General features: G+C 44.3%; 1 protein-coding gene across 1 annotated transcript; it reads left to right on the forward strand.

Annotated features, from left to right (window-relative positions):
• On the forward strand, positions 1-27,947 carry rras (RAS related). The gene is made up of 6 exons (XM_039826001.1): positions 1-652; positions 6,711-6,848; positions 14,667-14,740; positions 16,542-16,650; positions 17,823-17,941; positions 26,794-27,947. The coding sequence occupies exons 1-6, from the start codon at positions 566-568 to the stop codon at positions 26,879-26,881; spliced, it is 615 nt and encodes a 204-aa protein (XP_039681935.1). The 5' UTR covers positions 1-565; the 3' UTR covers positions 26,882-27,947.

Below are 27,947 nucleotides of genomic sequence, written 5' to 3' on the forward strand. Positions count from 1 at the left end.
TCTTCCTCGGTATTCAGTTTTAATAGGCTAAAAGGCTAAGAAAGCTGAAGCGTGTGCGGGGCTCTATCGTGCATGTTCTGTCACTCGGATAGGCCGGCTGGTGTGTGTGTGTGTGTGTGTGTGTATATGTGTGTGTGAACATTAGTACGTGCTCTGCTTTAGTAAGAAAAGAGGAAGCAGTTCCGCCCCCTAGAATCTGCCTGGAGGCCGAGGAGAAAAGAGCAGAAAGAAGAGAAAAGAAGGCACAGCACGCGACCTAGCCCGTTCTTCAGACCGAGAACTATTAAGCCGGAACTCGGTGCTGTTGTGGCGGGAGGACACACTTCGGCTGTCCGCTCCGGTCGCGTGTTGAAAAGTTGGTTGTAGAAAAATGAGCTTCATGTGAAATAAGTTTCACTTTGAAGCTGGTGTCTTCGGCTAACAGGAACGTTAACGGGCGGACCTACTCGACTACTTCACTCCGGATTGGCTCGGCTCGGCTCTGCTCGGCTTTAGCTTGCTCCTGGTGAACGGCGGGGGACTGCGGACGGGTTTGTGATCAGGACTGATCCCAGTTCTGACCAGTATGAGCGGAGAAGAGGAAAGATTCAAACTGGTGGTGGTGGGAGGAGGAGGGGTGGGGAAGAGCGCCCTGACCATCCAGTTCATCCAGGTAGGACTCTTCTACATCCGGGACCTTACCGAGTCTGACCAAGACCCCTGTTTTAGGTTAGGCTACAGTAGGCTACTTAGCATGCTCTGTTAGTGTTATATATTTCCATCACATGATGTTGTTGGGATCACCGTTCTAACGGTATAACCAATGACTTTTTTTAGGCCAGTTAATTACTCCCAATGCTTTGTAGATCAGCTGCTGGCAGTTAATGAGAGAGAGAAAACTCTGGCTGCTGAGTCAGGTCAGGTCATTTGTCCCAGGTTTTTTTTTTTTTCCTCCACTTTCTCTTGTGAGAACAATGAGTACGTAACAATAAGAAGTGACCAAGACTTGAATTGTGAGTAAGTTATTATTAAAATACATTCTGGTCCAGACGGTCAGTGGTTTCAAGCCCCAGTCCCTGGTTGTCCTGATGAACTAAAGAGCCACAGAGAGTAAGCAAATTGTGAGGGGGATTTTCCACAACCTGGCAACCCAAATTGTTGTTGAGATTATTGCCGATTATTACTTTTTACTGATCTACGAAGCATTGGTAGGGATTTGTAAAGTCCTTGATACAGCGTATAAACCCTCTATAAAAGGGTGCAGCAATCATGTAGCAGCTCTTTTCCAAAGTACACGTTAGTGTCTTATATGCTTCCATGCCTTTCTCCCAGCCTCTTGGAAACATTGGTTTTCACTTCCATCCATTCATGAATTCATGAAAACCCGCTTGAAACCTGCTTGCAGACATCACAGAGAACATTATGTCTGCTTTTGTTTCATTTAAGTTGTGTTGCACGCATAGAGTGGATGAATAATGGACGGAGCTTCTGGCTCTGAAAAGTGAAGCCAAAGCTGAATCTCCTTAAAGCTGCGTTCTCTCTAACAGTACAGATCCATTTGTTCGACACGACTGAAGCGTGGCGTCGCGACGTCATGCGCGCCGTGGTCGATGCTCCACGCCCCTGACCGGCAGCTGATTGGACGAACGCATGACGTGGGTCCGGCTACTCGAGAATTTCACCAGAGTGTCACGATGGCTCGTTGAGAATACGATCTCCTATTTTGCGAAAATAGTTCACCGAAACGTGTTTCTGAAAACATTTTAAGCGAGAAATAGGCCGTGCGGTTGCTGAATCTGTCTTCATTTCAGATCGACAAAGGTCAGTTTGAAAGATTTTCGTCTACTTCTACTGGATAGTTGCGTTGCGTTAAACGGATTCATCTGAATAAAGCTGGGCATCGGCCGGCTTTTTGGACGCGCAACAATACCAGAGGCTCTTACCCAATGCATGATTGCACTTGACGACCAGCCATTGTCGATTGTTAATAATGCTGGGTTTCGACGTCTTCTCAGTGTACTGGAGCCTGAGAGATTCCCAGCCGTCACCACGTCACAGAAACCGTGTACCAAACAAATCAGCAGCCTGTTGCCCGTAAACTTCACTACTGATATTCGGAGTGGCGGTGTTAGCCCGATGTCTCTCATCAGCTTAACGGGCATATATACGAAGACAGCGATATTTCAATCTGCTCTGTCTGCATGATGCGGCCCCTACACAGCGCTGTTCTAACAACTAAGGCGCTACTCTGCGAAAACGAAAGCTCTCGGTGTGTAGTCTAACTGTTTTACACTGTTACATTTTGCCACAAGTCTTTAAATTTGGAAAACATCTAGTAAACTTAGCTGCTGGCGTAGACAAGCCATCGTCTCTGCTGGATCGGTAAATCCACACGGCTACTTAATATGCACGTGAATGACGTCACAGGACTTCGCCTTCTGCGTTCTTTCTAAACTCCACTCAGTATTTTGATATCGTGAATAGGGCTGTGCTCGATTGAAGAAATTCTTAGTCGACTGACACTCATTCAATTGTATCGACTAATCGATTAGTTGATTTAATCAACAGATCGGTAAATCTTAGTTTCTCTGCAAAGAGTCATGCAAAAGCACCACTTTAATTCCTTAAGTCATTGAGCATGAAAAAAGCATCAAACATGACTAATTGACTAAAGAAATCTAAGTTGACTCAGACCGAAACGACCGATTAGTCGACTAATCAACTAAGAGGGAGCAGCCCTAATCAGGAATGATATAATTTATTTTATTGACACTAGCCCGGGGAAATGTCAGGGCCCAGGCACTAAGCTTTGAATAGAAAAAAAGACGTGGTACTTTGAAATTACTGCTTTGTTCTAGTTCTTCTGTACACACAGATGAATGTCTCCAGCAGCCGGAGGTCTGTGTTTACCCGCTGGTAAATCTCCACCGGATCACTCGCATCGGAGGGATTGAAAATAAGCAACTAATCCTCTTTTAGCATTTAGCTTAGCACAGTGCCATTGTAACAATAAACCAAACTGGCTTAGCCATGTCATCTTTCCCAGCTCCGCCCTTTCGTCAAAAATTGTCACAAACCAATGGGTGACCGCACTGATTCTACCTCCATTATTTTTACAGTCTCTGGTTGCATGGTTGTAACTACACAATAACAGTTTGGGAAAGTTTGGAAAAATAAGCATGCAGACATTAGAAAAAAAAAATCCTATCTGTATCGTGGAGTTATTTTTGCGACGATTTTTAAAATAAATTCTTATCCCTAGAATCAATATTTGTTAAAGGCCCCATGACATGGTGCTCTTTCGATGCTTTTATATAGACCTTAGTGGTCCCCTAATACTGTATCTGAAGTCTCTTTTATATAGACCTTAGTGGTCCCCTAATACTGTATCTGAAGTCTCTTTTATATAGACCTTAGTGGTCCCCTAATACTGTATCTGAAGTCTCTTTTTATATAGGCCTTAGTGGTCCCCTAATACTGTATCTGAAGTCTCTTTTATATAGACCTTAGTGGTCCCCTAATACTGTATCTGAAGTCTCTTTTTATATAGGCCTTAGTGGTCCCCTAATACTGTATCTGAAGTCTCTTTTATATAGACCTTAGTGGTCCCCTAATACTGTATCTGAAGTTCTCTTTTATATAGGCCTTAGTGGTCCCCTAATACTGTATCTGAAGTCTCTTTTATATAGACCTTAGTGGTCCCCTAATACTGTATCTGAAGTCTCTTTTATATAGGCCTTAGTGGTCCCCTAATACTGTATCTGAAGTCTCTTTTATATAGACCTTAGTGGTCCCCTAATACTGTATCTGAAGTCTCTTTTATATAGACCTTAGTGGTCCCATAATACTGTATCTGAAGTCTCTTTTATATAGACCTTAGTGGTCCCCTAATACTGTATCTGAAGTCTCTTTTATATAGACCTTAGTGGTCCCCTAATACTGTATCTGAAGTCTCTTTTATATAGACCTTAGTGGTCCCCTAATACTGTATCTGAAGTCTCTTTTATATAGACCTTAGTGGTCCCCTAATACTGTATCTGAAGTCTCTTTTATATGGGCCTTAGTGGTCCCCTAATACTGTATCTGAAGTCTCTTTTATATAGGCCTTAGTTGTCCCCTAATACTGTATCTGAAGTCTCTTTTATAAGACCTTAGTGGTCCCCTAATACTGTATCTGAAGTCTCTTTTATATAGGCCTTAGTGGTCCCCTAATACTGTATCTGAAGTCTCTTTTATATAGGCCTTAGTGGTCCCCTAATACTGTATCTGAAGTCTCTTTTATATAGGCCTTAGTGGTCCCCTAATACTGTATCTGAAGTCTCTTTTATATAGACCTTAGTTGTCCCCTAATACTGTATCTGAAGTCTCTTTAATATAGGCCTTAGTGGTCCCCTAATACTGTATCTGAAGTCTCTTTTATATAGACCTTAGTGGTCCCCTAATACTGTATCTGAAGTCTCTTTTATATAGACCTTAGTGGTCCCCTAATACTGTATCTGAAGTCTCTTTTATATAGACCTTAGTGGTCCCTAATACTGTATCTGAAGTCTCTTTTATATAGACCTTAGTGGTCCCCTAATACTGTATCTGAAGTCTCTTTTATATAGACCTTAGTGGTCCCCTAATACTGTATCTGAAGTCTCTTTTATATAGACCTTAGTGGTCCCCTAATACTGTATCTGAAGTCTCTTTTATATAGACCTTAGTGGTCCCCTAATACTGTATCTGAAGTCTCTTTTATATAGACCTTAGTTGTCCCCTAATACTGTATCTGAAGTCTCTTTTATATAGGACTTAGTGGTCCCCTAATACTGTATCTGTACTGTAAGGGGGACGGTCCCCTTACAGGTTGTCTCATTGGAACTACAACTCGCGTCAGGTAGCGCGAGTTGTAGTTCCAATGAGACAGCCTGTAGGGCTAAAAGTTACATAGTGTAGCTTTAAAAAGAATTGATAGGCAGGCTATATAAATAATAATATCATCAAGGGATATAGATTCATACTATTTTTTTTTTTTATTGAAATGTAGGCTACTTGCTACAGGCAGATAGGGTAAAAGAATTAAATCAATGCACAGAATTGTTTTACTTAACTTTTGTTAAATAATTGCAGTCTTAAATCATGATACAAAGCAAATGAACTTTATTTTCAATTTCACTGAGATCACATAAATAACGGTCTGTGTTCCTCGCTGGTGCCCGACCACCGTTTCAATATGGAGAGGGAGTGTACCAGACTTTTCACCTTGGACAGATTATATTTCACACATTTCTCAATACCAAACTCGTTTTTCATCAAACTATGAATTCTAAGTTTTGGTTTGTTCTAAAAGAAAGGAGTCTCTCTTTTACACATCATATTTGGCAGCTGGCAAAAGATTAAAACTGAAATTAGGCTTTTCTTTAAGAATCCCATCCTGCCTTTCTTTTAATCCTAAAAGAGGCTGGTTGCTGCAACGTTGACGTCTGTACTTGACTATGGTGATGGTTTATACAAGCACTCTTCGTCTCAAATTGGACATGCTCTGGAGGCTGTCACCATGGAGCGCCAAGGTTCATCACTGGTTGGAAAGCCCTCCCTCACCACTGTGGACTGTGTGAACGTGTTGGATGGAAATATATATGTGTGTATGTATGTATCTATCTATCTATCTATCTATCTATCTATCTATCTATCTATCTATCTATCTATCTATCTATCTATCTATCTATCTATCTATCTATCTATCTATCTCTACTTCCCTCCTACCCTCTGACCTATATCAGTCTAAATAGTGCAGGGACTTACAGTCTACAGTCTCAAGATCGTTTCTTGCTATCTGTTCCAAAAGGTCAGAACTGAACTGGGGCAAACAGCGTTTAAGTTTGCTGCTCCCTCTACCTGGAACAAGTTGCAAGAAATCCGTAAAACTTAAGCGTGATTTATGGTCGTGCGGAGGCTCCGCGCAGAGCTTTCGCCGTAGCCTACCTAAGTGGCCTGAAGTTTATGTGTGTGTGTGTGTGTGCGTGTGCGTGCGCGCGCGGTAGAGCGACCGAGTCACGGCCCAAGCGAGGTGCGTTGCCGCGACGTGTAGTTACATTTTTCGAGAGGTGCACGTCAGGCTACGGCGTAGGGTCGGTTTCTCCACCTATGTACGTACGTAGCCGCGGCGTCAATTTAACGCAGAAGCATGGATCGCGCTTTAAAGAGCCGCTCTCATTGGTTGCTTTAAAGATGATGCTGAGTCACTTAGAGGCAGACGCAGCTGGCTGCAGATGTTTTTCCTGATGTGTATATACATGTATGATTGTGGCTGACCGTGGGAAATATTTGCTGATTCAGTTGATTTTGAATGTTTGTGTGTATGTGTGACTGTACTGCTGCCCGTCTTGGCCAGGACACACTCTTGAAAAGAGATTTCTAATCTCAATGAGTTTTTTTCTATATATTTTCAATATGTTTATGTGGAACTACTCAATAAAAGTGCAGTTCCCTCAAAAAATGCACTTCATTGCACTTCCACCAAATGTATTATGTCCTGGCTTTGGTTATAGGAACGTATTTAGAAACAAATCTGTCCTTAGTGGAATATTCCCATTTGCTGAATGCATGTTCAGCGTCTTATTTAACCATAGCCCTCTCCACTAGACTTCCAAGATGGAGCCAGGTGTTCTGTTGGTATTAAAAGAGCTATTGTGTACTGATCCCACAGCAGGAGCTTGTGATTAACATTGAGTGTGTCCCTCCCACAGTCCTACTTTGTGTCGGACTACGACCCCACCATCGAAGACTCCTACACTAAGATCTGCACCGTGGATGGAAAGGAGACCCGGCTGGACAGTAAGTCTCCATCACGCTGGATAATGAGTTCCCACTGTTTGTCAGAGTGTGTAAAATAAAAAAAAGGCTTGGCTGAAAGCAGAGGGTGTGTTGCGCTGTGATATGATGTGACACAGGCAGTGTGTTTGCTCTCTGGATGTTTCATTCCCTTGTTAGGACTTGTTCTTGGCCAGAGTTAACTGCGTGGGGCCAGGTTGGAGTGTGTTGGGTCACACTCCGCTGATTCACCGCCGCGGCAATATGTGAATCATCGGATCAGAGCTACTGTCGGTATGACTTTAGGATTCCATGTTTGTTTACAGCTCTGGGGAGTCACGGCCAGGTTTACAATCCTCTGTATCCTGCTCTAAACATGACCATAGACCAAATGATAACAGTTTGGAGAGATGGAAGCTTTTTCTTGGGTGAGCAGAAGTAGTAGGAATTCATATCTGAAAGCACGTAGATTTCATTTCATTTTTAAAATTTTTTATTTTTTTTATGTTGGGCGGACTTGTTACATGCTGTACTGTATCGTCTTCCAGGGATTGTGTCTACACAGATGTTGTAGTGTGGGCTGTGGGTGGTGTTCAGGGTGGGACCAGCTTATCATGACGTACAAATCCTCTGTCTGTCTAGTCACTGGCTCTGTCATAGACCTCAACAGTAACTCAGGTTTCCTTAGCCCCGGCCTGTGTCTCCCAGGCATTACATTTGAGTCACACAGCAAGCCTTCGTTTAAGTAAAATCTCTGGCGATTTTTGCAAAAACCAACGAGTTTGTTAAACCTACTTTTTGTAATTTTTTGAGTCGATTCTTAGCAAAATAAAACTTTTTGTACTTTCGCAAATATGTGCTCATTCATGTGTAATGACTTCCACCAACTAATCATCCGAATCATACAGAATACATAGGAGCGAGTCGCCCCGAATGACGACAGCCATGCGGCGCCTCCATCTTTAAAATACATTAGCCAAAGAGGGACACACATCCGCCTTTCGCCCTCTTACACCTATCGGCACCGTGGCGAATGCCAGGGGGAGGTTACTCGCCAGGGAAGCGAAAAAGAGAATTAAAACCACAATGCAACATGCAAAGCCACAAGACCAAAGTTAATATTGGAGTGGCTAGAACAGCTGCGTGTAAACGATGGAGATACAAAGAGCTCATTTTGGGTTCGGCCACCGTAGGAGGAAAGGCTAGAAAGTACTATTCAGTTGGTTGTCATTTACAATTTCACCGCTAGATGGGAGAAATTCTTACACAACGTAGCTTTAAACACCACTTACTGGTTTAAAGGTAACCCTCAAAGACTCTTCTAACTATCTCAGTGAAAACAAAAGATTTCTAAGTTGTTTCCCAAGTCGTGACTCTGTTTCCTAATTACATATCTCAGTGACACATGCCGAAATGTACCAAAATTCGAAGGTTTTTATTAACCATGTTTTCGACCTATATTTCGTTCCATTATTTGTTTTTTCGGCGTGTATAAAATAAAGCAAGGTCATTTCTGGCAACCATCCTTGGATAAGTACAAAGCGTTATTTTTATTGTGCAGTGGCCACTCTCTGTTGTTACCCAGACCGTTACCCAGAAGATACACCTACAGAGCAGCTCATTAGCGCGTGATTTAATACTTCTGCGCTAAATCGACGCCGTGGCTGAGTACGTAGTCGCGTGGGAATACCGACCCCACGCCGTAGCCTGACATCTCCTCGACGACGCGCGTCGCTCGGCCGTGGCTTGGCAGCGAAACGCGGCGTACCCGTATCCGCGGCAGGTCTCCAAGGTGAACAGCCACTGGCATGTTAGATCAAAGTAGTTGAGGGAAGTCGGCATATCAGATCCACACACACACACACACACACACAGAGCGTTGCATTTCCCCCTCCCTATTCATTTCCTGGTTCTCCTTCTCCATAAACAACATGAAATCAAGGAGAGGGTTCACTTTTCCTGCTCCAGATTTCCCACCGTGGTCAGAAAACACAGGGGAGACACTTTGTTCCTCTCACTATGACTCTAGAGTCGCTACTCGCTCTGAAGATAATCACTCTCACTTTCACTCGCTCTACCACACACACACTCCCCACACACACATGCCGGCCCTGCTATTCTCTTAAAGCGATCGACACACACACACACCAACACACGATTATAAACTTCAGGCCACTTACGTAGGCTACAGAGAAAGGTCTGCGCGGAGCCTAAACATAAATCCCATAAATCAACTTTTGTTAAACTACCTTCTGGTTCTGCTTCCAGCTTGTTAAATGTGACTAGTTTCTAGATTCTTCTCTCCTCTGTGACAGTAAACCGAATGTCTTTGAGTTGTGGACAAAACGAGACATTTGAGGGACGTCATCTTGGGCTTTGGGGAACCACTGTTCCACATTTTAGAGACCAAACATAATGAAAATAACTGTTAGCTGCAGTCCTTAACGTTTGTATTCGAGGTGCATTATTTACATGCTGGAGTAGTTGCACTGCATTAAGATAATGTAAGTAATAGTGGGTTTATTGTTTTTTGCTACAGAATGCTTAGCCTATGTGTCGAAATCAAAGTTGGCCTAAATAGTAACTCCAAAAATACAGTTCAGAAAATATGCCTCATTGTGTGTATGAATAGAGGTGAATAAATATATATGTTTGTGTTGGAGCAAAGTGTCAGTTCCGTTTCATGTGGGTGGGGGGGATATATATATAAAACCAAAAGCCAGAAAAGATAAAGAAAAATAAAAAGAAATAAAAAAAAAACATCTCATCACATCTGCTCTATGCATATATGTGCGCACAAGAGATGTGTGCATGTTTAGCAGCATTTAGAATGAAATCCGGTATGTATGTGTGTGTGTATATATATATATATATCTCTCTCTCTCTCTCTCTCTCTTTTTCTTTTTTTTTTTTTTTTTTTTTTTTTTTTTTTTTTTTTTTTTTTTTTTTTCTCTCTCTCTCTCTTTCTTTTTTTTTTTTTTTTTTTTTCTCTCTCAGCACCCTTACTTTTTAGTTTACTATAATTTGCTCTGTGCATAGTAGCTGTAGTCCGCTAACTTCCGGTTTGTGCAAGCCTGTAGGTATGCCAATTTGCGGTTGTGCTCTTAGCTATGGGCAATGGAATATCAGGGCTCTCAAGTCTCCCGCGTTCACTGTGAGAGACGCGCATTCCAACCAGTTCACACGCTCACACACCTTGTATTTCTCACGCTGATGAAGGCACAAACGCACTGAAAGCGATTAACTGACGCGCCTCATTTGATGCTTTTATGGCGCACTGCGGGCATCAGATTAAAATTGCCAACATCACAAAACCAGCAGTATTTTAGAAAAGGTCGCTATTTAGGCAAAGGTGAATACTAAGCCTATCAGTGGTGGCATTAGACTTTGTTGATGGTCAGAGTCGTAAAACGTCCGTCATCGACGCTTACCCTTAATTAGAATTTTTTTTGAACGATATTAAGACATTCATTTTCACTTTTTAATAATTAATTTAGGCTACAGAACAAGCTTATAGGCTTTTTTAGCAGTGGGGGCAGGTCTGTCCGAACAACAAATTCATCAGATTTACCAATTGTTATAATTTTTTTATTGCTGGTCAGTTAGGAACAATAGTAAAATTTAACTGCTAGCAAACACTTGAGAGAATTAGATGTTTGAAGTAGGGGTGCAGAGGGGGCTTTACAGTTTTTTACGATCACCATGACAATTTTTTTCAATACTTTTAACAACTTTCCTAACCTCTTAACGCACCAACACACCTACAACACACAATTGGCAAAACAGTTAATTTCATGCTCCAAATCACACATTGCAAACTAAACTCCAACACTGATTTTCAAAATACAATAATACACTAATACAATAAACTATGTCTACCAAAACAATACAAACATGTCTCAAAATCAAATAATTCTTCCAAAACACTAACACATGTTCCAACAGGAACATTTAGTCAATCATAGCACAATATCCTACAAAACACTAACATCAGATGGAATTCCAGAAACTGCAATATTTGATGTGTGTCAGGTCTGCCCTTATATAACAGACAATAGTGATTGTATTGATCATTGATTGTGTTTTGCACAGCAGTTTCTCTTGAAGCCTCTACATATTTGTTTTGTTGGGTATAGTAAATGCATGCATTTTTTTTTTAAAGATAATTTTTTGGGCTTTTCCGGTATTTGACAGGACAGCTAGTTGAGAAAGGGGGGAGAGAGGGGGAAGACATGAAGGAAATTGTCACAGGTCGGATTCGAACCCTGGACCTCTGCGTCGAGGCATAAACCCAAGTATATGCGAGCCTGCTCTACCCACTGAGTCAACCCGGCCACCATTTACAGTTTTTCACGATCGCTATGACACTGTTTTCAGTACTCTTAACAACTTTCCTAAACTCTTAACACAGTTAGCACAACATCCGTCTGTGGAGGCTATACAATTAACACATTTCTTGTTGCTTTGACACAAAATGCATACAGTTAACACAAATTTAAAATGCTTGAACTTCTTTTACACACTATCTCCACCAAGACCAAAACAATGGATCTTTACTGCCAAATTTACAAATGCTTTCACACTGTAAGTCAGAACAGATAACATCATGTTCTAAACCTAACGTATAGGCTAAAGTCAAAGTGAACAGCTGATCATATTGTAAATTGAAACACAAATATATCCCCTGCATTTTATACATGCATTTATTAAGGAACAGCTGATTGAAGCTATGTAAATAGATCAATCACAGCTGATTCCCTTCTGGGAAACACACTCAGGTGTTGCCGTTCTTTCAATCGCATGATCATATGGTAGTACAGTAAAAGAGGACCTATTTGAACAATATACTGTAGATGAACACAGAAAATAAGAAAAATGCCTTCACGAGGGAGAAGAAGAGGAGTACCAGGACAATTCTGTCTCTTGTCTACTTTTTTTTATAAACCCTACATTTTATAAAGCTACTCTGAGATGGGTCATTCATTTTTTGTATTGAATTTCTGCAGCAAAAGAAACAAATCGGTGGCCGGGTTGGCTCAGTGGGTAGAGCAGGCGCACATACACTTGGGTTTATGCCTCGACGCAGAGGTCCAGGGTTTGAATCTGACCTGTGACAATTTCCTGCATGTCTTCCCCTCTCTCTCCTTTCAACTAGCTGTCCTGTCAAATAAAGGTGGAAAAACCCCAAAAATAATCTTAAAAAAAAAAAAATGCATGCATTTACTAAACCCAACAAAACTAAAATGTAGAGACTTCAACAGAAACTGCTGTGCAAAACACAATCTATAATCAATACAATCACTTTTGTCTGTTGTATAAGGGCAGACCTAACTGACACATCAAATATTGCAGTTTCTGTAATTCCATCTGATGTTAGTGTTTTTATGACATTGTTCTATGATTGACTAAATGTTCCTGTTGGGAGAGAACATGTGTTAGTGTTTTGGAAGAATTATTTGATTTTGAGACGTGATTGCATTGTTTTGGTAGACATAGTGTATTGTGTTAGTGAATTATTGTATTTTGAAAATCAGTGTTGGAGTTTAGTTTACAATGTGTGATTTGGAGCATGAAATTAACTGTTCTGCCAATCGTGTGTTGTAGGCGTGTTGGTGCCTTAAGAGTTTAGGAAAGTTGTTAAAAGTATTGAAAGAAATTGTCATAGCGATGGTGAAAAACTAGTTTCTTTTGCTGCAGAAATTCAATGCAAAAAATTAATGACCCATCTCAGAGTAGCTTTATAAAATGTAGGGTTTATGAAAAAAAGGAGACAGAGACAGAATTGTCCTGATACTCCTCTTCCACTAAGTGACCACGTTTGTCTCTGAAGTAAAGGCTGGACTCCAACAGAGCTGTTTGGAGCAGTTGGTGAACAGTGTTTTCTGTTGGAGATGGTAAGTCCCTTTGGGGTGGACTTTGGGCTTTTTCACTTTGTAAACCTATAACGTGCACAAAAAAGATATATAACACAATAAAGGAAAGGGGAAAAGCCAAAAAAGCTCAATGCTAGCACTTTAAAATGACTCAAAGGGCACACAAAAATGGCTTTTTTGTTTTTGTATGCACAGAGTTCACTTTTGTGTGTTTATCAGTTATTGTGTGTCTGTTGACATATTACAATTCATATCAAATATATATCTTAAAGCACTGTATTAATGAGATACCAATTAATAAAGCAATGTTCATGTTTGTAACGGACTCATGCTGCTATACTCCGTTACTGCCAGTGTTGTAACGGCGTTATGTCCTTTAATTACAAAATAAAGGTAACTGTAATCTGTTAGTTACTGGGAAAGAAAATGTGTAATGAAATGACAGTTACCTATGAAAATGTTGATGATTACATTGGGGGTTATGTGTGAATATTTTCTGTAAAAAGCTTGTTGTTGTTGAATAATATTAATTTAGTTGCTTTGCATATTTTTCATGTTCAATGTCTCCTTTAGCCCGTTTCCAGCCAAAGCCGTTTAGTGAAGTGTGTTGCTGTTCTGATGCGTTGGATTGGTTCTCCTGTTTGAATTTGCACACCGCCCCGTCTGACCGTTTAAACTGCCTCTCAAGCTGTCTGAGAGTCGTCTCTATGGCTACGGATAAAAACCCTTCCAGTGCTGGAAATATAAAAAACACATTTCATAAAAAAATCTGAGAAGGGTTTAATGTTTGCCAGCGGTCAAAATGCTATCGACGTCAAAATGTCAATGTCCAACCTCAGGAAACATCTGCAGGTATGGGAGTTAAGTTAGCTTACAGTAACTGCTAGCTTACGGTCATATTAGATATTATATTATATATTTTTTTTCCTAAACTTAACAAGTCGTTTTGGTGCCTAAACTTAACTGTCATTGCTGCGTGACGCTCACTTCTTCTGTCTAAACTATCACTACCACGGCCCCTGAAAGGACCGTCCTCTGGTGCCGCCTGTAGCCTGGCTCACAGTCACCTATCGCCGGCTAAACAACTGCCGTTGGTAGCCGGCGTCCCGGAGCTCTGTAGCTGCTAAATACAGCCAGCAACTGCTGCTCGGATTTTATCGTTCTATGGTGCTATAGGCTGTTCACGTTACAGCGCTTTACTTGAGGAGCAGACACATTTTTTGTTAGTTTTTTTGTTATGATTTTAGATCTGTAACCTTACAATGATCTCATATCAAAAAGAGGTGCTGAAGTCTGACTTTGTGGCGGCTGCTCTTCAGAATGAAATGATTGCAATCTTAACTCATGAGATGAAGGGTCTAAAAGGAGTGTGACAGTAGTCAGTGTTGAGTGCTGCTGCAAGCCACGTTTAAACATTTAAAATGGCTAACAGTTGAAAGCATTCATTAAAAAGTCATACAATGTAATAAGTTACATTACTTATAAATGATAATGTACGTGAAATAGTTATACTACTATTGCATTTTAAACAGGGTAACTTTTAATCGGTGATTACATTTCCAAAGTAACCTTCCCAACGGTTACTGCTAACCACATGTAGCTACATGCTAATGCCAGAGACTGCTGTAATCTTGGCTTGTTCATTTCTCCACAATTCCTGCTGGAACACGTCTGGTTGTGTAGGCTAGTATTTGGTTTAGAAGCATTTATTTGTGATTTTTTTCCCGGTACAAAGTCCTTTTATATACTCGGGTGCAGTCAGTCTCCACATGTAACTGTACAGAGGAAACAAGTACAATTTGTCTCCCACATGCTTTGAATTCCCACGTTGCTGAAATGTGCTGTATAAATAAAGTTGCCTTGCTTATGTAACGCATTTAAAGTGTGTGTGTGTGTGTGTGTGTGTGTGTGTGTGTGTGTGTGTGTGTGTGTGTGTGTGTGTGTGTGTGTGTGTGTGTGTGTGTGTGTGTGTGTGTGTGTGTGTGTGTGTGTGTGTGTGTGTGTGTGTGTGTGTGTGGGGGGGTGATGAGGGAGCAGTACATGCGCTCAGGAGAAGGCTTCTTATTGGTGTTCGCACTCAACGACCTGGGCAGGTAATGGAAAGAGTGTGTGTGTGTGTGTGTGTGTGTGTGTGTGTGTGTGTGTGTGTGTGTGTGTGTGTGTGTGTGTGTGTGTGTGTGTGTGTGTGTGTGTGTGTGTGTGTGTGTGTGTGTGTGTGTGTGTGTGTGTGTGTGTGTGTGTGCGTGCGTGCGTAATGGTTTGTCAATGTAACACTAGTCTCACATGCCCAGCTCTGTCTCCACAGCGCTGTGGAGTAAGGTCTGGCTACACCACAGATACATTCTGGGATAGGAGGAAAAAACACTCTGGGTTGTTTGCATTTCTTTAAACCAATCACAGTGGTCTGGGGCGGCACTAAGCTCCGGACGCAGCACTGGTGGCTCTGCAGAATACTCTCTGGAAGGAACTTGTTTTGGTGGAACATTTGCTTCCCGCTAAAGAACACGCCTCATACAATAATTAAATGAAGTTGACTGTTGACCCAATACAGTAACGTGAGGTATTTAAATTAGCTGGTACATAGTTAAACCTCATTGGCTTTTACCAGTGTATCTCCGTGTGTACTTTGTCCACAGAAATCCCACCAATCGCTCCCAAAACGTCCCAGCTAGAGAGGAGATGCCCTTAACATATTCTTTTGTAAATCTTTACAGTCATTCCCCGAAAGAACCAAGCAGGCCTGCCTTGTTGCACCATCCGTTCTCTTCTAAACTAGAAGAGAGAGAGAGAGAGAGAGAGAGAGAGAGAGAGAGAGAGATAGAGAGAGAGAGAGAGAGAGAGAGAGAGAGAGAGAGAGAGAGAGAGAGAGAGAGAGAGAGAGAGACTCATCCACGATCCATCCATGTCTATATCTATTTTTGGATTAGCCGACATCAGCACTGCCAAGATGGCGATGGCCGAAGCCAGTGGGAGCCACCCACTTTGAGATTCATTTTGGCTCTTCACCAGTCTATATCGACGACAGTTCTTTTAGGGGATTGCTCCGGTGCCACTGGATGTCCCTCTTTTCGCCCGGATGTCCGTCACCTTCCTCTGTCTCTGTGTTGGCGTCCTAACCTCCGGTGGATTTGTGAGGACTATGGTTAACTGCTCCTCAGATCTCTGCAGGGTAAATCCAGACAGCTAGCTAGACTATCTGTCCAATTGGAGTTTTCTGTTGCACGACTAAAAACAACCTTTGAACGTACACATGTTCCACCAAAACCAGTTCCTTCCCGAGGCTATTTTGCAGAGGCGCCGTGGCTCCGTCCGGCGCTTAGCGCCACCCAAGACAACTGTGATTGGTTTAAAGAAATGCCGATAAACCAGAGCACGTTTTGATGTAGTGACAGTCTGTCTGCCTGCTAAACAGGAAATGCAGTGAGCTATCAGCACTCAGTGTCCAGCTGTTGTTAGATCACCTTTACAATTGCAATTACTAACTGCATGTCACACACACACACACACACACACACACACACACACACACACACACACACACACACACACACACACACACACTCTACAGTATGATGCCTGTCTGCCAGAATGCATACAGTACACATGATTTGGTTTTGTATTCATTAAAACAAGCTATGTGCATGTGTAACATACCCAGACACTATTAAGTCAAGGATATAGGAACCACATTTAGTATTTACTCTAGCTGTTGCCCATTTGCACTGATCATCATCATCTGCCTTTTGAAAGCGGACAAACTGCAGTGTTCAAAGAGATGAGTGGAGCTGATTGGACTTGGTCATTATTGTGTCCATCTCATGTTCCTGTTAATCCAAATGACTGGTTTGTTGATAACTCTAGTGGCTCATTGTTTTGCGCATGTCCCCCTGACAGCTACCACGAGGTCCAGAAGTTCCACACTCAGATCCTGAGAGTGAAGGACCGAGACGACTTCCCCATGGTGCTGGTTGGGAACAAGGCGGACCTGGAACAGCAAAGAGTGGTTAGTAATCTCCATGGGCTCCATTAGCTTCCCCAGTTGTTCCTGGTTCCTGGAATAGAGCGGAGTGCACACAGATGTACTCCAGAGAGTCAAGGAATTTCATCACTTGTCAAAAACAGTTGGGGAAATATCAGGGAATTTATAAAAACTTTGGGTTCATGGGGTTAAAGTGACCTCAGCTATTAGACAAACTAATATGATTGGCTGGATGAGGCCACCTCGTTCACAGTAAAGGAGGAGCAGCAAACCACTTGATGGCAGAGTTCAAACACAGCTTTGAGCTGGAAGCCCAGCAACAAATGACTAAAAAGAAAAGATGTCAATATATGTCAAATGCAGCTTATTATTGAACTAATAATGGATTTCCTAAATGAAAAAAAGCATGGAAGCAAACAGTACCCAGATGCTTTTCGCTTTATTTAGAGGTTTTGTTTTTGTAGAGGGAAGCAGACAGCCATTCTCCTGTATTTGTGGTAAGAGCTTTTGGAAGAGACGGGTATAGTCTGTTATTGTCAAACACATTTTTGGAGTGACTTACAGTAATTAGGGCAGCTGGTGATGGCAGAGGAAGCAACAGGGTTATCATCTGTTCACCTGAATGAGAGGGGTGACGGGGGAAGTCTTATTTTAGCTGACCGCTGTTTAACGCTGTTTATTTATTTTTATTTAACCTTTATTTAACCAGGTAGCCCGTTGAAAACAAGTTCTCATTTGCAACGGCGACCTGGCCAAGAAAAGCATAAGCGTGCAGGACAACCTACAGTTTCACATTCAATACAACACAGGAATACAGAATACAATAGGCTACATAAAGTGCAGATTAAGTTAGCATTACAAAGCCGGTGCAAAGTGAGGTGTAAGTAAGACGATGGAGATGCGCAAGTGATATGGTAATAACACAATATACATGAATAGGCAGTCTATAGCACTGCTGAGATGTAGTAAAGAGTCAACTGTTACAGTCGGTGCAAATAGTGGTCTGGTTAGTGATATAGGTCAGTAATAACACAGTGTACAGTTAGTGCAAAGTGTGGTCTACATGATGATGTAGATCAGCAATATCACATTTACGCTGTGTAACGCTACGGTAATGTACAGGCTCATGACTGGAGTGAATGGGGAGTGTAAGGGGATGAAAAGGCTGGGTTGGAGATTGTTTGCTCTGTCTGCAGATCTCCAGGGAGGATGCTCAGGCGTTCACCAGAGAGCACCGGATCCACTACATGGAGGCCTCGGCCAAGAATCGCTACAACGTGGATGAAGCCTTCTTGCAGCTGGTGCAAATCATCAGGTGCGGTCCTTGTTTAGTTTTACAAGTTTGGGAGTAACCGATCACGCGTTTTAACCCTTAGAGATGGTCGTTTCCATCACATCCTGTTTAAATGGATCTATAATAAAAGCCAGGACCGCTAGAGCGTTCATTCTTTCTGCAGCAGAAGGCGAAGACTTCTGTCTTTCCTGTCATCGCGTGCACGTTGGCGATGACGTCATCACGTTGCGCGCTCGTGATGAACGCCATCCCGTTACGTGACGTCGGGTGCAAAACCGCGTGACGCCATTCTATTGCAGATGAAAACGCCTTTAAACCCTGCTTGTAAAAATGAGCAAATCTCAAAGACTTCAAAATGTTGCTGAGAAATAGTTTGTTCATGTTTCTACATTTAGAAATCTTGTGGATCAATAGGTTTTGTGTGTTTTATACAGGATGATTTGATGACATAATTTCACAATTACTTAGAGTTCCTCATGGGGGCGGCAGAAACTACGCGCTATAGCTTAAATTATTATGGTTCTTTAACTGACATAACCTTTTAGCTCAGGTTGTACTGGTTTTAGGGATATGCATTTGAAGATACTCCAGGAAATGACATCACAATAAGCAGAAATGCCAATGCAGGTGCTAGTGGACCATTTCTATTGCAGAGTTCAGAGGGTTCAAGGCTTCTCCTATGCCAAAGCTCTGCACAGACGTTTGGAACATTCAGAGACAGGACACAACAACTGGAAAGTTATCACAGACGTTTGTCATGTTCAGAGACAGGCAAGGCTTTAAATTAAGTTTTTTTGATCACCAGTCAGCATGGGTAGTAGATTTTTAAAGTAACCAGCCAGTCAGATTTTTCCTAACTAACTTTACTTTAAAGGTCCCATGGCATGAAAATTTCACTTTATGAGGTTTTTCTTTTACCATTAATATGAGTTCCCCAGCCTGCCTATGGTCCCCCAGTGGCTAGAAATGGTGATAGGTGTAAATCGAGCCCTGGGTATCTTGCTCTGCCTTTGAGAAAATGAAAGCTCAGATGGGCCAATCTGGAATCTTCCCTTTATGACGTCATAAGGGGAAAGGTTACCTTGTGGAAATTGAAGTATATTTAACAGAGGCAATTTCTCACGTTTAGCACATGAGTGCGTGTGTCGTTTATTTTTTGCAAGAACACAACTCCACAAGGAAAAAAGTCACTGACCAGCGTCTAACGTCATCACGCATTCAGAACATTTAAAGGGGCCGCAGTCCCTGATCAGTCATAATAACATGCAGTGAGTAAAGACAGTAAATTACTAACATGTATATGTATTACATTTATCACTGCATGTAGAACCGTATTAACAACAAGGTGCTGCGTTAATAATCAACAGTGTGTAGAACCACATTTAACAAATAAGGTGAATTATGTATGTCACATTCACTACACACGGCCCCCCAGAATTCACCATATCAGAAAATAACCAAACAGTCAACGGGGAGGTGGCCGTATTAACCGACCACAACGGGTGCGCTGCACCGGAGGTCGGGGAGGCCCCACTGTGGCCGGCTTCCCGTCCTGACACGGGTGCGGGGCATGTAGTGTGAGAGGCCCGGGAGAGGGGGAAACGGGGGGTGGGGACAGGGCCGGAGGCCGTCCGCGTCGTGGGGGCCGAGCCAGGTCGATGGGCCTGGCCACGTCCAAGTGAGCTGGTTTAAGGCGGTCAATGGAGAGGCGCTCCGCTTTACCGCCCCTGTCCACCACAAAATGTTTGTCCCCTGACTCCAGAACGCGGAATGGGCCCTCGTAGGGCGGGCGTAGCGGTCCCCTGTGGGCATCCTGGCGAATGAAAACATAGTCGGCCGTCTGAAGCCCGGCGGGGACGTGTGACTGAGGGAGGCCGTGATGGGAAGTGGGGACAGGTGCGAAAAGCCTTGCATTGTCCAGCAGAGTAGACCGCTGGAGTGTAGCAGACCAAGGAACCGTGGTGCTAGGGACAAAATCCCCTGGAACCCGCAGCGGCTGTCCATAAACAAGTTCCGCGGAAGAGGATTGAAGGTCCTCCTTCGGCGCAGTCCTGATGCCCAGCATGACCCATGGGAGCTTGTCGACCCAGTTGCTGTCCTTAAGGCTGGCCCGCAGGGCAGCCTTCATCGACCTGTGAAAACGTTCACAGAGCCCATTAGCCTGCGGGTGATATGCGGTCGTGCGGTGGAGGTTCACTCCGAGGCTCTGTGCAACAGCGTTCCACAGCTCAGACGTGAACTGCGCGCCACGGTCAGAGGATATGTCCGAAGGAGTGCCGAAACGGGCGACCCAGGTGCTGATAAATGCCCGTGTCATGTCGACAGACGCCACTGATGTCAGTGGCACAGCCTCAGGCCAGCGGGGTTCTGTCCGTAACCATGGTTAACAGGTATGTGAACCCATGGGAGGAGGGTAGGGGACCAACCAGGTCCACATTGACATGGTCAAAGCGTCTCTCCGGAACCGGGAAAAACTCCAACGGGGCTTTAGTGTGGCGGTGTACTTTGGCCCGTTGGCACTCAACACAGGTGTTAGCCCAGGCCCTAACATCCTTCTTGAGGCCGTGCCAAACAAACTTTGCTGCAACCAGTCTCTGTGAGGCTTTCGAACCCGGGTGGGAGAGACCATGGACGGCATCAAAAACTTGTCGTCTCCATCCCGTGGGAACGAGAGGCCGAGAACTGCCTGTGGAGACGTCACACAGGAGTGTGGCGCCGGCATCGCCAAAAACCACTTCCTCGACCTGCAGCCCCGTAGTCGAGGTCCTCAGGCGTTGCACGTCCGGGTCCGTAGTTTGATCCGTTGCTATGCGGGTGTAATCCAAACCAAGATGGACAGCTCCTGCCACAGCCCGCGACAGGCAGTCCGCCACGTGGTTGTCCTTACCGGCAACGTGCTGCAAGTCCGTAGTGAACTCTGAAATGTAGGACAGATGACGTTGCTGGCGGGCGGACCATGGCTCAGCCACCTTTGCCATAGCAAAAGTCAGCGGCTTGTGGTCCACAAAAGCAGTGAAGTGTCGACCTTCCAGCAGGGAACGAAAGTGTCTGATGGCGAGGTAGAGACCCAGCAGCTCCCGGTCGAAAGTGCTGTACTTCCGCTCACTGGCTCGCAACTGACGGCTGAAGAAAGCGAGTGGCTGCCAGGCCCCGTCCACCCACTGCTCGTAGACAGCACCAACAGCGTAGTCTGAGGCGTCTGAGGTGATGGCGATGGAGGCCGTAGGAGAAGGATGCGCCAGCATGGTGGCGTTTGCCAGGGCTGCCTTAGTGGCAGCAAAAGCCTTGTCCCTGCTCTCAGTCCAGTCCACAGCGTGTTTGGGTTTACCTTTCAAGGCCTCGTGCAAGGGCTGCATGAGCTGAGCGGCTCGAGGGATGAAACGGTGGTAAAAATTCACCATGCCGAGGAACTCCTGCAGGGATTTGACAGTGAGCGGGCGTGGGAAATGTGTCACCGCCTCCACCTTTGATGGGAGAGGAACTGCACCGTCTTTAGTGACTCTGTGTCCCAGGAAGTCAATGGTGGAGAGACCAAACTGGCACTTGGCAGGGTTGACAATCAGCCCATGTTGGCTAAGCCGCTCAAACAGTGTGCGTGTGCGGAGGTGTGCTGAGGCGTGGGCGTTCCTTCGCTACCAGGATGTCATCCAAGTACACAAAAAGAAAAGGCAGGTCCCGCAAAACAGAGTCCATGAGGCGTTGAAAAGATTGAGCTGCGTTTTTAAGGCCGAACGGCATGCGCAGGAACTCAAAAAGACCAAACGGCGTGATCACTGCCGTTTTGGGAACATCCAGTGGGTGTACAGGCACCTGATGATATCCCCGGATGATATACCTTACCAGCCAGATGCGCTGAAAAATCCTGTATGTTCGGGACTGGGTAGCGGTCAGGTGTCGTTGCCTCATTAAGCCGCCGGTAGTCCCCACAGGGGCGCCAGCCGGCGCCAGGTTTGGGGACGAGGTGGAGGGGCGACGCCCACGGGCTGTCGGATCGGCGGATAATGCCCAGGCGTTCCATATTCGCGAACTCAGCCTTTGCCACGACAAGCTTGGTCGGGTCGGTGCCGAACACGACGGGCGTGAACAGGCGGACCAGCAGTGGTGAGATGGTGCTCCACACCATGCTTCACAGCAGATGCAGAGAAAGTGGGCTGAGTGAGGGTTGGGAAACCGGCAAGCAGACGGTGGAAAACATCTGAGGCTGAGAGCATGCTAGACAGTCTTATGGAGTCAGCCCCACCGAGCGTGAACGTATAAGAACAGAACGTGACGGCGTCGATCAAACGGCGGTTCTTTACATCCACTAACAGCCCATGTGCACATAAAAAATCGGCCGGCGAGGGGAATGGCAACTTTTGCTGTAACAAAGTCCCAGCCAAACCGCTGTCCTCGAAACACAATTCAAGCGTACCTTGTCCGTATGTGCGGATGGGGCTACCATTAGCAGCTTCCATAGGGGGCCGTGGCTGCCGGTCAACATGTCCAAACGGGAAGCAGGTAGGGCGCGCCCTCTGTGCTCCCGTGTCGCACAGAAAACGCCGTCCGGAGATGCTGTCACGGATGAAAAGCAGCCTGCCAACACGGCCCGACGCTCATGGCCACTACTGAGCGCCCGGCTCTGCCGTTTCCGACCACGCCCGAAACTGCATGGCGAACGGCATTTGTTAGCCTTGGTTCCAAACTTTGCATGGTAAAAACACAAGCCTGAAGACAGTTGGGGGCAGAAGACTGCTGCCGGACGGAAGCTGTTGCAGCAAGAAGGGGTGGAGTCGTCCCGCGCCAGAGGAGCGATGTGTGCGCGGGGAAAAGCGCGGCCACACAACTTCCCTGACTTCGCCAGGAAAAATTTATCAGCCTCTTCAGCCAGTTTCCGACAGTCAGTGATTGTGGTGTTGGCTAGTGCAGCTCTCACTTGGGAAGGCAACTGATGCAGGAAAAGCTGGATGAACAGAAAATCTGGTCTGTGCTCACCCAAGAGATCCAGCATACGGTCCATGAGCTCAGACGGTTTGCTGTCACCCAGTCCTTGAAGGGAGAAAAGCCTGCTGGCTCTCTCAGCGTCCGACAGTTCAAACGTTTTCAACAGGTGGGCTTTGAGCGTCGTGTACTTCTCAGTTGCCGGAGGAGTTTTTAGAAGGCTCACCACTCTAGATGCCGTTGAATTTCCGAGAGCCGACACAACGTAGTAGTACTTTGTTGTGTCCGCGGTGATCTCACGCAGAGCAAACTGCGCTTCAGTCTGGGCGAACCATGCCGATGCCGACGATTCCCAGAATTCGGGGAGTTTCAGGGTAACAGCGTTAGTGGTCATGATCGTTTCGTGTCTCTGGATGCGTCCAGCAGACTAACGTCGGGGTCACCAGTGTGGAAATTGAAGTATATTTAACAGAGGCAATTTCTCACGTTTAGCACACGAGTGCGTGTGTCGTTTATTTTTTGCAAGAACACAACTCCACAAGGAAAAAAGTCACTGACCAGCGTCTAACGTCATCACGCATTCAGAACATTTAAAGGGGCCGCAGTCCCTGATCAGTCATAATAACATGCAGTGAGTAAAGACAGTAAATTACTAACATGTATATGTATTACATTTATCACTGCATGTAGAACCGTATTAACAACAAGGTGCTGCGTTAATAATCAACAGTGTGTAGAACCACATTTAACAAATAAGGTGAATTCACTACAACCTCCCCTTTCTCTGCTTTGCCCGCCCAGAGAATTTGGCCCACCCATGAGAGAGAGACATCATGGCTTTCAAACGAGCAAAGCATGGCAGTTGGTCAAGGCCAAACCCCCACCCTCCACCTTGCCCCCTCTCCTCAATAGCATTTAAAGGGGTGATAGAATGCAAAACCGATTTTACCCTGTCATAGTTGAATAACGACAGTTCGGTGGGTAAATAGGACATACATAGAAGCTCTAAATCCCATTGAAACCCCTTTACTATGAAAATCTCATTTTTTGAAACTGCCGCTGAAAACGGGCGAATCTCAACAAAGCTAGTTGCTTGCGTAAGCATCTCAAAAACCGGAACCTTTGTCAGCCCATGGGTGTATTAAGAGAACGGTCACGCCCCAACATTTACATAGGCTACACAACTGACCTGAGATCAGGTAGTTTTCTGAATCTAGCTAGGTCACGCAGATCACTTCTGAAACTTTTTTATGCGAGAAATCAACCATATAAAGCTCAAATATGGGCCGCTTTACGAAAATGGATGGCTAATTGCAAAATTTTCTCCGACTGTGTGTCGGAGTTTAGTGCCGGTGTTGGTGCTGCCTGGGTTGCTACATCGCCGCCCTGACCGCAGTGTCAGCGAGCTGTTACGCCCGCAATCTTTTACGCGCGCCCGCAGGTTCCAGTTAATCTTATAATGGGTATGTGTGTTGAGTTATTTAAACAAACAATCGGGAAATAAACGCCTCTTCGCGCGAGTCTCATTGATAGATCCGCGGTGAGATGGAGTCCATCAATGAGAGCTAGCTAGCCTCCTCCTAACTCTGACATTCACAAAAATACATTCAATTGAAATCCGAAATCGGACAAGTGTTAGCTAAGCTTTGTAAGACCTTGAGGAACCTGTAATATTCATGCCGTGACGAAATTCAAACTGTAAATATAATTTAGTTATGGCGAAAGTGTAGCTAGCTAGCTGCGGTATTTCCCCATTGTAATGAATGGGACATATAGCAAGCAGCTGCTCATCCTACAAAGACGCCTCGCGTTCATAAAAATGCCTTAAAATCAAATCGGACACAACGGTTAGCTTTATAAGACATTGGGGAATGATGTTATATAAAGTGGGGTGCGAAATTCAAACCGTAAATATATTATAGTTATGCCGGCAGCTGGCCGCGGAGCCCCGTAGTGCAGTATCCACAAAGGGTGACTTTGCGCTGGGTATGGAGCCCAGCAGGCTGTCGCTTTCTCGTCAGACTGTGTGGAGCTCCTAAAGTCCAACACGTCTTACCAAATTTGCAATTAGCCATCAATTTTTGTAAAACGGCCCACGCTCAACCAATCAGCGCGCGTCTCTAATGTGTGCGTATGGCAAGTCGCTCAACCAATCAGCGCGCAGCTCATCTAAATATTCATGACCATACCATATTTGGAAGAAAAGCTCTTGTTACAAATAGGGCCAAAACACAGGGATGCATAAGGGCCAATAAAATATCAACCAGGCCATTTTCAGCCCAACCAATGTTACATACCCCATTAGGAGACCATAAGGAACAGTGTGAAATACCCTATATAATCATTCTATCACCCCTTTAAAGCTACAGACACAGAAATAGCACATCCTAAGGAAAGCTCATTGTGGGACTGGCTCTAGTGGCTGTAATTCTGTACCAAGGCTGAATTTCAGGAAAGAGACTTCAGATACAGTATTAGGGGACCACTAAGGCCTATATAAAATAGACTTCAGATACAGTATTAGGGGACCACTAAGGTCTATATAAAAGAGACTTCAGATACAGTATTAGGGGACCACTAAGGCCTATATAAAATAGACTTCAGATACAGTATTAGGGGACCACTAAGGTCTATATAAAAGAGACTTCAGATACAGTATTAGGGGACCACTAAGGTCTATATAAAAGAGACTTCAGATACAGTATTAGGGGACCACTAAGGTCTATATAAAAGAGACTTCAGATACAGTATTAGGGGACCACTAAGGTCTATATAAAAGAGACTTCAGATACAGTATTAGGGGACCACTAAGGTCTATATAAAAGAGACTTCAGATACAGTATTAGGGGACCACTAAGGTCTATATAAAAGAGACTTCAGATACTGTATTAGGGGACCACTGAGGTCTATAGAAAAGAGACTTCAGATACAGTATTAGGGGACCACTAAGGTCTATATAAAAGAGACTTCAGATACTGTATTAGGGGACCACTGAGGTCTATAGAAAAGAGACTTCAGATACAGTATTAGGGGACCACTGAGGCCTATATAAAAGAGACTTCAGATACAGTATTAGGGGACCACTAAGGCCTATATAAAAGAGACTTCAGATACAGTATTAGGGGACCACTAAGGTCTATATAAAAGAGACTTCAGATACAGTATTAGGGGACCACTAAGGCCTATATAAAAGAGACTTCAGATACAGTATTAGGGGACCACTAAGGTCTATATAAAAGAGACTTCAGATACAGTATTAGGGGACCACTGAGGCCTATATAAAAGAGACTTCAGATACAGTATTAGGGGACCACTAAGGTCTATATAAAAGAGACTTAAGATACAGTATTAGGGGACCACTGAGGCCTATATAAAAGAGACTTCAGATACAGTATTAGGGGACCACTAAGGTCTATATAAAAGAGACTTCAGATACAGTATTAGGGGACCACTGAGGCCTATATAAAAGAGACTTCAGATACAGTATTAGGGGACCACTAAGGTCTATATAAAAGAGACTTAAGATACAGTATTAGGGAACCACTGAGGCCTATATAAAAGAGACTTCAGATACAGTATTAGGGGACCACTAAGGTCTATATAAAAGAGACTTCAGATACAGTATTAGGGGACCACTAAGGTCTATATAAAAGAGACTTCAGATACAGTATTAGGGGACCACTGAGGCCTATATAAAAGAGACTTCAGATACAGTATTAGGGGACCACTAAGGTCTATATAAAAGAGACTTCAGATACAGTATTAGGGGACCACTGAGGCCTATATAAAAGAGACTTCAGATACAGTATTAGGGGACCACTGAGGCCTATATAAAAGCATCCAAAAAGCAGCATGTCATAGGACCTTTAATTTCAGCTCCTCTGATTTGTTTCGTGCCATTCCGTTTGTAACCAGGGGCAACACTTTCGAATCTTTCTGCTCTTCTTCATCCACAGACGATTCCAGGAGATAGAGAGTCCTCCTCCTCAAAGTCATCACTCGGGGAAACAGAAGCGCGGCGGCTGTCCCTGTGTCCTCCTCTGAGCGCTGTTACCATGGAAACCAAAGCCTCGTCCCTCTTCAGCTTGTCCAAAAAGGAGTGTGTGTGTGTGTGTGTGTGTGTGTGTGTGCGTGTGCGTGTGCGTGCGAGAGAGAGATACAATGCATCTTTTTCTTTTCAAATGGTTCCATTTGCACTTTTTTTTTTTAAGAAGCAGTGTTCTTTGAATGCGAGGATCTAATGGGAGAGGTGTGAGTCGCTGCAGAGAAACAGGAAGTGTTCTGCCGACAGTGAGTGATGATGACGTTACTGTACAGAGCCAGTGTTCACAAACAAGCATCACGCGTTGTAGAAAACGAACCACACTGCCGTTAGAAAGGCGGCCACGCCCTGCGGTAACAGATGATGTCAGCAGCGACATCATCGCTGACTGTTAGATCGTGTTAGGGAAATCACACAAACTATTATTTCCAAGACTTTTTGTCTTTTAGCTCTGCTCAGCACCATTAGGGGGCCTTTGTCTTTTGTTGGACTGCATTCTGGTACTAATGTCTTTTTTTAGTTTTTACGTCCTCCGTGTCTAAACATGAGCCGTATGTATAGGGATGTTTTTCACAGAAATCCAGTGGTGAAAAATCTTTCTTGAACTTGAGCACAGCCGTTTGACAAAACACGCCTCGTTCACTTCCTCTTCCTCCTAGCGCTTTCAGCGGCGTCTCGTGGTCTTCGTCGGACACCGGAGATGGTTCAAGTTGGCGTCACGTGACCTGAGTGTGCACGCAATGTAGGAAGAGATGGCGAGCTGTTGAACGATGCTCTCTGTCAGCTGGCGTCGTGTTTCTGATCTTCATTCAGTCTCTTGTCCAGGTCGTCTTGCTCTTGCGCTGGTGCAGTGTTGCCCTCAGCTGTCACGTGCGATGTCATGATGATGTAATGCACCACTCCTATCTTCTCACCATAATTCCTGTCTTTAGGGTGTTCCAGCAGAGATCTTCGTTTTTTCACAGAGTGACTCATGTGCAACAATCAAATGAAAACTGGTCCAGTATTGAGCGAGAACACTTTAACTGGAAGCTGTGAACCAGGCTGTAATATAACCCTACAGGACAA

Source organism: Perca fluviatilis, chromosome 15, assembly GCF_010015445.1.
Source record: "Perca fluviatilis chromosome 15, GENO_Pfluv_1.0, whole genome shotgun sequence".
NCBI lineage: Eukaryota > Metazoa > Chordata > Actinopteri > Perciformes > Percidae > Perca > Perca fluviatilis.